At 54.4% G+C, this 12,310-nt stretch overlaps 2 protein-coding genes across 2 annotated transcripts in view; both read right to left on the bottom strand.

The window, feature by feature from the left end:
* Positions 1-1,110: 1,110 nt before the first annotated feature.
* CSF3 (colony stimulating factor 3) lies at positions 1,111-3,601 on the bottom strand. The gene is made up of 5 exons (XM_077853131.1): positions 3,577-3,601; positions 3,310-3,464; positions 2,780-2,887; positions 2,493-2,639; positions 1,111-2,137 (listed from the first exon to the last, which is right to left on the bottom strand). Exons 1-5 carry the CDS (start codon positions 3,587-3,589, stop codon positions 1,973-1,975), a joined length of 588 nt encoding a protein of 195 aa, XP_077709257.1. The 5' UTR covers positions 3,590-3,601; the 3' UTR covers positions 1,111-1,972.
* A 6,258-nt stretch (positions 3,602-9,859) lies between these two features.
* Positions 9,860-12,310, bottom strand: part of PSMD3 (proteasome 26S subunit, non-ATPase 3) — a 14,848-nt gene continuing 12,397 nt past the window's right edge. Inside the window, exons 8-12 of the mRNA XM_077853102.1 lie at positions 12,159-12,278; positions 11,912-12,015; positions 11,497-11,652; positions 10,512-10,562; positions 9,860-10,317 (exon numbers count right to left, since the gene is read on the bottom strand). Of these exons, the coding sequence (XP_077709228.1) occupies positions 10,240-10,317; positions 10,512-10,562; positions 11,497-11,652; positions 11,912-12,015; positions 12,159-12,278 (509 nt within the window). The 3' untranslated portion in view covers positions 9,860-10,239. The remainder of the gene's footprint in view (positions 10,318-10,511; positions 10,563-11,496; positions 11,653-11,911; positions 12,016-12,158; positions 12,279-12,310) is intronic.

Here is a 12,310-nt window from a genome sequence, read left to right as displayed (position 1 = left end):
TTTCTTCAGGAGCAAGTGGAGAAGGAGGGCTCTGAGCCATGCAGCTGGGGGTTCTGGCCCTGCTCAGCCAGCCCTTCCTTTCTGAGGACCCAGATTGGGAAGGGAAGTGGGAGGTGCCACGGGCAGCCCGGTGGCTCCGGGGTTTAGCGCTGCCTTCAGCCCGGGGCCTGATCCTGGAGACCCACGTCAGGTTCCCTGCGTGAAGCCTGCTTCTCCCTCTGCCTCCCTCTCTCTCGCTGTCTCATAAATAAATAAAATCTTAAAAAAAAAAAAAAAAAGGAAGTGGGAGGTGCCTGAAGAGCCAAGGGGAAGCCTTGAGACGGGGACCTGGGGACCAGCTGGCAGTCTGGACTTCACAGGTCTGGTGGAAGCACCGTGGGACCACAGGTGCATCCTCGGCTGGGGACACAGGAGTGCATCTGACCTGTGGTGTGAAGCAGCCCCTCCAATCTCTGCATCTCCCTCACATGCACCTGCCCAGCTGCCCTGTGAGCTCAGGCTCGGCAGCCCCTGAGGCTGAGAGCAGCAGGAAGATGGTGGCTGGCATGAGGTTGCTCCCTTGCCCATCAGAGGCAGAGCTTGAGGGAGAGGAGTGCAGGGCTCAGATCAGCTTGAGTTCTGACCCAAGTTGAAACCTTGATCTCAGATCCTAATCTCTAAACGGCACTTCTCATTCTACCTTTGTGGACACCTGTGAGCGTGGATGGGCTGGAGTTTATGGAAGATGACAAATATTAAATCCTCCCTTGCTCAGTGTCTGTGTCTGGACCATTAAGTTTCCCCTTTCCCCACCCCAACCCCACGTTCCCCTCTGCCTGTGTGGTGACCCATCTGCGTCCTGTCCTCCCACTAGGCTGTGTCTCTGTGAGGGCAGGGGCCATGCCTGCCTGGTCTGCTGCCACATCCCTAGCACTTAGCCTGGCACCTGCCCAGCGTCCCTACAAGAGAAATCCCTGCTAAAAGCATGAACGTTGATGAGCTAGAGGATGGCCTCCTGCACCCCCTCTTTCCCTCCCTCTTGGCTTCCACCACCATTCAACTCCCCGCCTCCCAGCCTCTGGCCGGGCACCAGCTGGACCCAAGAAGGAGGAAGGACATTTACTGGAGACAAACAAAATACTTTATTATCACCAAGTTTGGCTACAGTGAGAAGGTACGGGCAGAGGTGGAGGGTGAAGAGCTGCGTGTTCCTCTCACGTGTCACATAACCCCCCCCATCTTTCCCTCCCCACTTCCAGTCCCCCTCAGTAGGGCCAACACACGACCCGCTGGCCAGCCCTTGAAGGGTCAGAATCCTGACCCTGGTGAGAGTGGGGCAGGTGTCAGGAGCTTGTCATTGTTGCCATAGGGCATCGAGAAAGAGGAGAGAGTGATGCCGAGGCTCCCCATAACTGGAAGTCAAAATATTCCCGAAAACGTCTTAAAAACTAGATTCCCCAGCACATTCGTGGGACCCCAGGGTCAAGCCTCCCCACTTTGGCTGCCTCTGCCGGGTTTGATGCCTGTGGGGAAGGGGACGTGAGGAGAAGCGAGACAGCCCACCTGGCACGTGCAAGCCAAGTTGGTGAGGCCAGAGTGGGGGGGCACCCAGTAGGGGAACACTGCTGTTTAAATATTAAACAGGGTTGTTTTGTCTCCCACCTGGAAGACTTCCTGATGCTTCCATGGGCCTCAAGGTGGGTACCCTTGGGGTAAGGGGGTCACTGGGATTCTACCCAGTGCCCACCACAGAGCCAGGCCAGGGAGCAGTCACAGGAATCAATACTTGGTATTTACCTATCTACCTCCCCGTCCAGGGGACAGGAAGACAGGGGCTTTTCTCCCTGCAAAAGCAGGACAATGAAACTCAGAGACGGCAGGAAGGACCCAAGAGTGCAGGGCTCCTTTCTGTTTGTCCTCATCTTTAAATATTAGATTTAAATAAACATAAATATTAAATAAAGATAAATACACTGGCTGGGGAGGGTTTTGCTCAGGGTTTGGCAAAGTGGCGCAGAGCGCGATATGCCAGCTCCAGGAAGCTCTGCAGGTTGGAGGCCACCAGGACACCTCCTGCCCGGCGCTGGAAGGCCGAGGTGAAGGCTGGCATGGTGCCCTGGGTAGGTGGCACGGCGGGGGCCATTCCTAGATCTTCCATCTGTGGGGGGAAAGATGAGATCTGCAATCAGGCCCTGCTGAGTGGGCATTTTTGAATAAGGAAATGCAAAGGGGTGACAGGCCATGGAAGGTGACACCACGCAGTTAATGGTGGAGTCAGGCCTTGAACCCAGGTCTGTTTCAGGGTCCAGTGACCTGGTTCCTGCCCTCATCCAGGGAGAGCGGGGAAGGGCCAGCAGCAAGAGGGGCCTGGGATGGAGTGGTAGCTCCCGACACACACCCTGGGAATGCTCTCACCCTGGCCCTAAAGAACCGGGATCCCAGGCTTGCAGCCTGATCTTTGGGGACCGGCTCCATCCAGGCCCCTAAGGCTTGCCACTTCCCATGAGGCTCACCTGCTGCCAGATGTTGATGGCAAAGTCGGTGGTGTCCAGCTGCAGTGTGTCCAAGGTGGGCGCTAACTCGGGGGATATCCCTGCCAGGGCCTGCAGGAGGCCCTGGTAGAGGAAGAGGCCGCTGTGGAGTTGACGCAGGCAGCCCATCTGGGGGATGGAGTAGAGGAGTCAGGACGTGCTGCCTGGGACGCTCCTCTCAGGGCCCCACATTGGAGCCTGGGGGTCCAGGGAGACTTCCAGACCATCCTTCCCTCTCCTTGTTGCCCTCCTCCCCTCCAGAAACTCACCAGCTGCAGGGCCTGGCTGGAGCAGCTGCTCAGGGGAGGCTGGGGGATGCCCAGAGCGTGCCCGAGCAGCACCAACTCCTCAGGATGGCACAGCTGGTGGGTGGCACACTGGGGACAGTAAGGATGCTGAGTGAGGGGCACCTGACAGGGCCACGGCTGCTCCTGTTTCCTAACCTTCCCCGTCTCTCCCAGGTCTTCCCCTCTCTCCCAGCCCTCCCAGGCCGCTGCCAGGCTGCTCAGCCCCATCCTGCCCTCCACAGCGATCCTGGCAGGCCGGCCCGCCAGCCAGCAGCTGCTCTGAGCACTGTCCCTGAGCACTCTGTTCCCCGGTTCCTAGCCAGGCTTCCATGGCTCCACCTCTGAGTTTCTTCCCTTTCCCTTGGGTCTCTCCTCTCCCACGTCCCTCCCTGATCATATCTTCTCTCCATTCCCTTTCCCACCCTCAGCTCTTCCCCCCTGTGCCTGCCCTCAGCTGTCCGCTCTGGGTCCCCCTTCCCAGCCCCGAGGTCCCCTCTGGTGCTCTCCCTCACCAGCGTCTCCTGCAGCGCCGTGCCATCAGCCTGGACCTTCCTCATTTGCTCTAGGCACTTGAGCAGGAAGCTCTGGGGCAGGGGGCCGGTAGGGCCCAGGGGGGCGGCTTCTTGCACCATCCAGAGTGCGCTGTGCCACAGCAGCAGCTGCAGGGCTGAGAGCAGATGGGGTGGGGGGCTCAGGAGCCCTGCGGTCCACTGCAGGGCCCGGGGGCCCTCCCAGCCCTCTGCCACTCCAGCCTCCCTCCCTGGGGCCAGGACACTCACCGGTCAGCTTCATGGGGCTCTGGGCTGCAGGCTTAGCCGAAGGTCTGGGTGGGTCTGCAGGCTCTGGGCTCTGGCAGGGACGGGCTCCAGAGGGCCTTTATAGAGGAGCCCATGGAGGCCCGGGAGGAAATTACCTGGTGCCACGACCAGGGCTTAGTAATAATTTCCTAGGATTTATGCAAATTTGGTGTCAGGACAATGTAGGGGGGCACTGGGACAAAAAGCTGTTTGCGAAAGTTTTGTGAAATTGTGGAATCTCTGATCGTTCTTTGACGTCTGATCCCCCTCACACTCTTCCTCCCCTCAGCCCCGCCCAGGCCGAATTGCCCCAGGGTGTTTGATCTGAAGCACTGAACTAAGTGAGCTTGAGCCACAGATAAGAGCCAAGGAGCCTGGAGGCCAGTCAGGCCCACACTGCCCAGGCAGGCCAGGGACAGCCCCTTCCTCCCTCCCTCCCTCCCTCTCTCCCTCCCTCCCTCCCTCCCCTGCCTGATCTGCGGGAGTAGCCCCCTGGCGCTACCCCCCTTGGGATCCCCGAGCTACCTGTTCCCTAGACTCTAGAGTCTAGAGTTGGAGGGAAGAAGCTAGTTGCCCCCCTTTCTACCCCTCAAACTCCCAAGAGGCTGCTTTCCTGAGTCCCCCTCCTGAGAGGCCAGGGGCCTGAGATGGGGCCGTTGGGATCTAGCCTCCTGTCTCCACCCCATACTTTGATGGGCACCATCCCAGGTCCCTATCTTGAACTGGTTAGCTGGGAACCCCCCACTCCCCCCCATGACTCATTCCTCCAAGCCCCCGGAATCCTGGCAGAAACCAAAGGAAACCGGATGTCTGTCCCAAATGAAGCAAGACCCTTGAGGTTCTGGGGCTCTGGGTTCACCTGACCTTGCCCTTCCTCCTCCTCCTGCGCTCCCCCTCCCTCCAGTGGTGTCCCAGCACTTGGGAGCTGGGGGAAGGTCCCTGACGTGGCTTCCCGGTCACTGCCTGCCAGAGTGTGCGCTGCCCTGAGGCGGAGAACGGCTGGGGGGCAGAGAGAAGAAATTGCCCTAGCCCCAAACCCCAGAACCGCGCCAGTCTCTGATTCGGTTCTAAACCCCATGAACTGGGCCAGAGAGGGAAGGGCCTAGCCTAAGGTCAAGGAGAGCCGATTCCGACTCAGGGTTGCAGCCTGGGCCTCAGATCAGACTTGAAGGTTTCCCACGGCCACGGGCCGGCCTAGCTGGCTGCCCTGCCACGCCCAAGGCTGTCACTTTCTGTCTCAATTTACCCCAGCACCAGCCAAGGAAGGACACCTTTTGATGAGGAGTGGGTGTGTCTGTCTGGGTGAGGGCATCTCTGGGGCGGGGGTGCCCCCTGGTGGCCACAGCTGGCAGGGCCTTCACCTGTTGACTCGCATCCTGCCTCTAGTCCCCTGTCCTCCCAGGGCCTCAGGGTGCTCCCCACTTCCACCTCCCGCTGGGTAGCTGGTCACCATGCACTGATTGAGGCCAGCTCTGTGCTCAGCTCTGCGGCAGCAGAGGGGTGGGTTTGGAACTGGGGGGCAGGAAGTTCACTTCCACAAACGTGTCCCTTCATCCTCCCCCAAAGAACCTCCAGAGGACTCTCTGACTCCACAAGGCCCCTAACCTTGTGCTGAGCGCTCTCCACACAAGGAGAGCAGTATGCCTTTCTTTTTTTTTTTTTTTAATTTTTATTTATTTATGAGAGAGAGAGAGAGAGAGAGAGAGAGGCAGAGACATAGGCAGAGGGAGAAGCAGGTTCCATGCACCGGGAGCCTGATGTGGGATTCGATCCCGGGTCTCCAGGATCGCGCCCTGGGCCAAAGGCAGGCGCCAAACCGCTGCGCCACCCAGGGATCCCTTTTTTTTTTTCTTCTTTTTTTTTCTTTTTTTTTTTTCTTTTTTTTTCTTTTTTTTTTAATATTTATTTATTTTTTATGATAGACATAGAGAGAGAGGCAGAGACACAGGAGGAGGGAGAAGCAGGCTCCATGCCAGGAGCCTGATGCGGGACTCGATCCCGGGACTCCAGGATCGGGCCCTGGGCCAAAGGCAGGTGCTAAACCACTGAGCCACCCAGGGATCCCCAGGTATGCCTTTCAATAAGCCTATGAGGAAGATACTAGAACCATTTCCCCTTTTACAGAAGAGTAATCTAACCTCAAAGAGGTTAAGTAACTTGGCCAAGTGGCAGAATCAAGGTCTGCTCTGTGCCACAGTCTTAAATTCTTTTGTTTTAAGATTTATTTATTTTATTTTAGAAGTGGGGGAGGAGGGGCAGAGGGGGAGGGGGAGAGAATCCCAAGCAGGCTCCCCATGAGCACAGAGCCAACACGGGGCCTGATTCCACCACCCTGAGATCAGGACCTGAGCTGCACTCAAGAGTTGGATGCTCAACCGACCGAGCCACCCAAGAGCTCCTTAACCATCGGATCTCTTAACCAGTGTTTGGCCTTCCTCACCAGTGGCTGGGCAGCCCCAGGCCCAGACTCTTATCTTCACCTATAGTCCAAGTGTGTAGGATGTTTGATTGAGAGAACACGTTAATTCTAACGAGGGGGGCCAGAAGGGTGAAAGGACTCAAGATCCTACTTGAAGAAAGCAGGCTGTGTTGACCAGGGGAAGGGAAGGAGGGGGTTTGTTGCCAGGTCTCCAGGGCTGGAAGTGGCCCAGGGAGTGGAAGCCACAGCCGGCGAGTTTTCAGCTCCACAGAGGGAAAGAGCTTTCCAATGATCAGAAGTGTTAGAAGATGGAGTGGGCAGCATCCAGGGGAAAGTGAACTGCTCATCCCGGGAAGTGTTCTGACATCCATTCCATAGGGAGAAAATCCAAATGTTGGCTGACACTTATTTGACACCTCTTGTACATCAAGCACCTTCCATTACACTCTTGTCATTTCATCCTACAAACCTAGTAAAAGGATGTGGGTTACTCCCACTATAGACAAGGGACAGCCTCAGAGAAGCGAAGGGTCTTGCCCAGATCACAGAACGAGTCATGGCAGAGCAGACAGGATGTGACACCAGGCTTCTCCAGCTCGCATCCTCCCCATTACACTACCTTCCTGTTCAGATAGCTGTATTGGAGAATGGCTCAATCCAGACTTAAGCCTTACCCGAGGGACAATAAAGGCCAAGTAGAGAGCCAGGGCTTGTTAGAAGCCATGATGCACTGGCAAAGGCACTGGCTCCAGAGACCCCTACTGGTCATCCCGCCGTCCAGCCTCCTAAAGGCTTTCCCAGGTGTTTCTCAAAGGCCAGAACCGGTGGCGACTTCCCCTCACGCTTCCTGTTTTCATCTGGTCCTGGACTTGGAGCCTCTTTCTAAGGCCTCTGGAGTGACTCATTTGTTGCAGACTTGGCCTGTGAGCCAAGATCTGTACACCTCGAGCTAAGAATGGGTTTCACATTTTTAAATGGTTGGGGGAAAAAATCAAAAGAATATTTCATAACATGTAAACATCCTATGAAATTCAAACCCCAGGGTTGTTAAATAATTTTGTTTATATATTGTTTATAGCCGCTTTCAAGAAGTGCAGCACTGAAATGAAGAGTTGTGACAGACCATATGGCTCAGAAACCTAAAAAATGTGCGATCCGGCCCTTTAAGAGGTTTGCACACCATGTACACAGTCCCCTGTAGCAGGAGACTCCCGGAGCTGTCCTCAGTGGCATCCTATGTCCGAGCAAACCAACGCGCCCCAGTCGGGGAAGGGCTAAATAAATCGTGGTCCGTTCATACCACATGCGCCTCCCCCACCAAGTCGTCACAGGATGAAAACTCCTTGAGGAATTTGCGGTTTCGCAGTGCCTAGGACAGTGCTGAGCCTGGTCTCACCACCACTAATCTCAAAACCAAGACTGAGTGGAGAGCAAGTTACATTCATGTGATATATCATTTAAAAGTGCAAGACACTACTTTAATGTAACAAAATGTATTAAAGCATAAACTGGAAAGCTGCCCAACTGAATTCATCAGAGTGGCTGCCTCTAGAAGGTAGGCAAGGGTCTGGGAAAGGAACAAGAGCGGCTTCCTCAACAGTTTGTCTTGGTTGAGGAAACTTGCATGATAACCAGTGTCACCATTTATTAAACTTGGGTGGAAAGCACATGGATATTTGTTATTCTTCCTGCTTCTCTATTTTTTTAATAGTAGTTTTCTATTTTTTTAATAAAGATTTTATTTATTTATTCATGAAAGGCACAGAGAGAGGCATAGACACAGGCAGAGGGAGAAGCAGGCTCCATGCAGGGAGCCCGACGTGGGATTCGATTCCGGGACCCGGGATCGTGCCCTGAGCCAAAGGCAGACACCAGGTGCCCTTCTGTAGTTCTCTAATTAAAACACCACCACCACCCAGAAAGTGGAGAACACGGTGAGCTCTCCAAGCATAAAAAGGGCAATAAGCTTCTCCGGGAAGAGAAAACCAAGCTCACGGGAATGAATTACAAGAAACTTCCAGACAGCAAGCAGACAGAAAAAGAGTCCATAGACTCAAGGTGGGTGAGAACCAGGGAATCACAGCAAGTCATGAAACCCTTCAAAAAAAAAAAAAAAAAAGTCATAAAACAAAACAAACAATTGCACCATCCAGAGTGCGCTGGACCAGGGTGACACACTCTCTGGACCATCTGTTACCAACCAGGAGAGGGTCTGAGGGACTAAGGGCTTGGTGCTAGGATTTATAACCTTGGGGGTTCAGTTGGTAGAGCACGTGACACTTGATCTTGGGGTTGTAGGTTCATGCCCTACATTAGAAAGAGAGATCACTTAAAAATTGTTTGTTTTTTCTTAGAGTGCATGAGTGACCACAGGGGAGGGGGCTGGGAGGGGAAGAGGAAGAAGGCAAGAATCTTAAGCAGGCTCCACGTCCAGTGCAGAGCCCGATGCAGGGCTTGATCTCACAACCGAGATCATGACCTGAGCCAAAACCAATAATTGGTGGCTTAACCGACTAAGCCAGCCAGTTGCCCCCAAAATAACTTTTTTTCTGAAGGGTTTCATTATATGGCAGGGGGCAATTTTTTCTTTTAAAGGAAGTGGCCAATGCCAGATCACTGTGACCATGGCTGGGATGGGAGGAGGAACAAAAGCAAGGCTAGTCTAAAACATGCCTTTAATGGAAATTAGGGTTATTGGGGGATGAAAATCTTCAGTTGTGATGGAGAGAGTGTACCTCCTCTAACAAACAAGACTTCATTGAACCCAGTGTGCCACGCACTGGGCAAAGCCCAGGGAGGATACAAATGCCTCATGCTAAGAACCTACAAACTAGTTAGGAAGGTTAAGACTTTCACACCATCTCCTATGAGTATCTGATCTCAAGTGAGTGTTCCAGAAACCAGGGGGATAAATCACTGTGAGGCAGGAAGCCTGGAGGAGGTGTAGAAATCCAGGAGGTGGAGAGCCAGAGCACCACAGGGGAGGGAAGACCGTTAAGTAGAGGCAGAAACCCACAAGGCTGTGTTCAGGTAACAGAGCGCTTGGCAGGAGCAGAGAACGTAGCAATAATTCAATGGCCCAAGATGGGGAGTTACCACTGTTAGTGGCCAGGAGACTTCGAGACCTAGGCAGACACATTTCCTCACCATCCGCAGCTAGTGTCAGTGGGAAGGGGCCACAGGGCCCCCCTCCTGCCTGACCCCACTCTGCTCTCAGGGAGGAGCCCGTCTTCCGTATTTAAGGGCCAACTGGGGAAAGCCCTGCTCTCCTCCAACTGCAGCAGACTTATGAGAGCCCCTTCTCTCCTCTGCAAACCTCACCTGAGGGCTAGACTCCCAGTTTTTCTTTGATCATCTAGAGGTCTAGTTTTTTTTTTAAGATTTTATTTATTTATTCATGAGAGACATAGAGAGAGAGAGAGGCAGAGACACAGGCAGAGGGAGAAGCAGGCTCTATGCAGGGAGCCAGATGTGGGACTCGATCCCGGGTCTCCAGGATCACGCCCTGGGCTGAAGGCGGCGCTAAACCGCTGAGCCACCCGGGCTGCCCAAGAGGTCTAGATTTCTAACTTTAGGGCCAGGTCACTGAGTCTAGTCCTTTATTGGACAGATGTGGGGAAGGAGACTGAGAGGTTTAGTGACTTGCCCAATACTGGCTAGCCAGTTAGATAGGAGAGGCCCTTCTGGTGACAGATCACCTCTTCACCCTGTCTTTGGCTTCATCCTCAACCAGTCATACTGGATGATTACATTGGGCCATTCCCCCCAAGAGCAAGAAAAATCTGGGTCTGTCAATACCCATAGGTGTGAAAGTGAAGCAGTGTCATTAAATGATGCACAAAGAACTCTGGAGAACTTTTTATTGTTTAAAAATCATAATTGAAGCTTCAAAAAACATACAACCCAACCCATGTCCCAATTCCAGTCCCCAGCTCTCTGGAGAGCACAGGGCTCTCCCCTCCCATCCTGCTGCCCGTATCAGTAGCCAGGACCCTGCCCTGGGGAGGCCACCTGCCCACCTCCTGCCCACCGTGTGCTGTCACCGGCTGGGGAGGGGTCCTGGGGTGAAGGTGGGGGTGGCTAGCTCCCTGCACCCTTCACCCCCTGCACATGCGCAGTCTGTGAGACATGTACAGGAGAGGGGCCGGTTCCCTGGGCAGGGGACCCTGAGGGGGAAGATAAAGAGCCAGTCCCCACTCACCACCCCCCCCCCCCCAGTCCCTAGTTCAAGGGAAGCTGTCGTCATCGTCCTCTGCCATCTCCTTGGCAAACTCCAAATCTTGCTGCTCTCGCTCACGCCGTTCCTGGGGCAAGAGGTGGGGAGAGGGCTGGGCTGCTGGGGGCCAGCGGGGCTCTCACAGTGTTTCACCCAGCCACCCCAAGGCAGGGACCACAAAGCTTCAGAGCAGCTCCGAGCCCTTCCAGAAACTGCCTCCCTCTTCCCTCTCTGGAGGAAAGCTTGACCTTTCGGTCTTGTCCAAAGCAAAAGGCACCTTACCTCTGCAGACTCCAAGTCCTTGTTGTACGATTTGGGAGGAAACCTCATGGCCTGAAGCACAGTAGAGAGAGGAGTAAGATGAAGAGAAGGCACTCATTTAACATACGTTTATTGTGCTGCTTCTGTGTACCGGGCACCACGACAGGAATAAGGTCATTCGCTCTCCAGTTTGGTCTAGTGGGGAGCGAGGCATGCAGGCAAACTACTACTATAGCATGCTAAATGAGGAGGAGGGGGAGGGAGGGAACACACTGGTGGGGGAAAGGGGGAACGGCATTCCAGGCAGAGGTTTCAATGTGTGAAAACGCCTGGCCTGAGCTCAGTGGGGCCAGCTGGGGGGTGGGGGGAGAAAGAAAAGCAAGGAGGGGGAGGAGAGAGGAGGGTTCACCAGGCAGAAGTAAGGCTACAGACACAGGGGACCAGGTTGCAAAGGGCCTTTTGTCTCTCTGAGCGCGGCATTTACCTGATTTTAAGCAAAGCAACAACATCCCCAGTTTCTTGGGGCAAGAAGAGACCAGGAAATACTTGGCACACAGTACCAGCACCCAAGTCAGTGTCTGCCACTGGATAAGGGCTTCATAGCTTTTTGTGGAACTAGATACCCATCCTGGCTTCCCCACAGTTTAGGCTTCACTAGGTGCCTGGAGACAGTGACTGCATTTAATGTCATCAGCCCTGAAGCAGGCAGGGCAGGTAATCTCACCATCAGCTTCACGGATGGAGAAACAGAGGCTCAGAGAAAGTGAGTGACTCAAATTTGGAAGCAAATCTAGAACCCTGCTCCCTGAATCCATCCAGTCCTCCCTGGCAACCATACCCTCAGAAGCTGTTGAAGGTCTTACAGGCTCACGAGTTCTTTGCTCCCTCTGGGGCCCCCTGCCCTGCCATTTAGTGACTTTACAGAGATGGGTCAGGAACTAGGCTAATCTCCTCTGGGGAGTCCTTGGATGCTGCCAAAACCCCCTCTGCAGCCCCGGCTTCTCACCTTGACAGACATGTTGTGGATATCTAGGCAGAAGGAGATGCGCTGGTGGAAGGCCAGCTGGGGCTCACGGGTAGAATAGATATCAATCATCTCCTTGGACTGGACGTAGCCCTTCTCATGGTTGATGCTGGCCTCAATGACGCCATCCCGGATGGCCTGCAGGCCCCCAAAGGGATACAAAGTCACCAGAAAGCCCATCTTCTAAATCCAAGAACACCCTGTCCTGTCCCTTTCCTCCTTACACTCTCACACACTCACTCATGTACACATTCTCTCTGGCAACTTCCTGGCTTCACACTGTAAGACCGGCACTCTCTGAAAAGACCATGCCCTCCCCCTTGGTCAATCTCCTTCCATTCCCATCCCCTGAAATGTGGCAGCAACGTGGCAATTGCCCTCTCCGAATCAGCTCCACCTTGGCAACAATGAACTCTGCGTCCTCTGGGCTATCCAGCTGCAGTTTCTGGGCAATATCGGCCAGGGAGATTCGGGAATAGGAGAGGCTGATCATGCGCACACCTGGGGGAGGAAGCAGCACTGGGGTGGGCAGGGTAGACACAGCCCCTTCACCCACCCAAGGATATCTCTAGGGTTGCCCATTCCTTGCAGAAGCCTCATCTGGGTCCTGCTCTTCCAGTGGCCCCTCAGACTCTGATCCACACCTGTCTTAATGACGTTGTGCCGCAGTCGGATGATTAAGGTATAGGTCCCATCTGCTTGAAACTTCTCCCCAAACTGGTCCAGGACCTGGTTGAATTTGGCTAGGTTTCCGGTCCTGACAGCTGGAGGGGGAGAGGAGTGGATCAGATGACAC

The sequence above is a fragment of the Canis aureus genome, chromosome 16, assembly GCF_053574225.1.
Source record: "Canis aureus isolate CA01 chromosome 16, VMU_Caureus_v.1.0, whole genome shotgun sequence".
Classification (NCBI taxonomy): domain Eukaryota; kingdom Metazoa; phylum Chordata; class Mammalia; order Carnivora; family Canidae; genus Canis; species Canis aureus.
This window is presented reverse-complemented; position numbering and strand designations above follow the sequence as displayed.

Coding starts and splice junctions, on each gene's coding strand:
- CSF3 (XM_077853131.1), bottom strand. Junction 2,640..2,779: donor CCAGCCAGGCCCTGCAGCTG/GTGAGTTTCTGG, acceptor TCCATCCCCCAG/ATGGGCTGCCTGCGTCAACT. Junction 2,138..2,492: donor CCATCAACATCTGGCAGCAG/GTGAGCCTCATG, acceptor TTCCCCCCACAG/ATGGAAGATCTAGGAATGGC.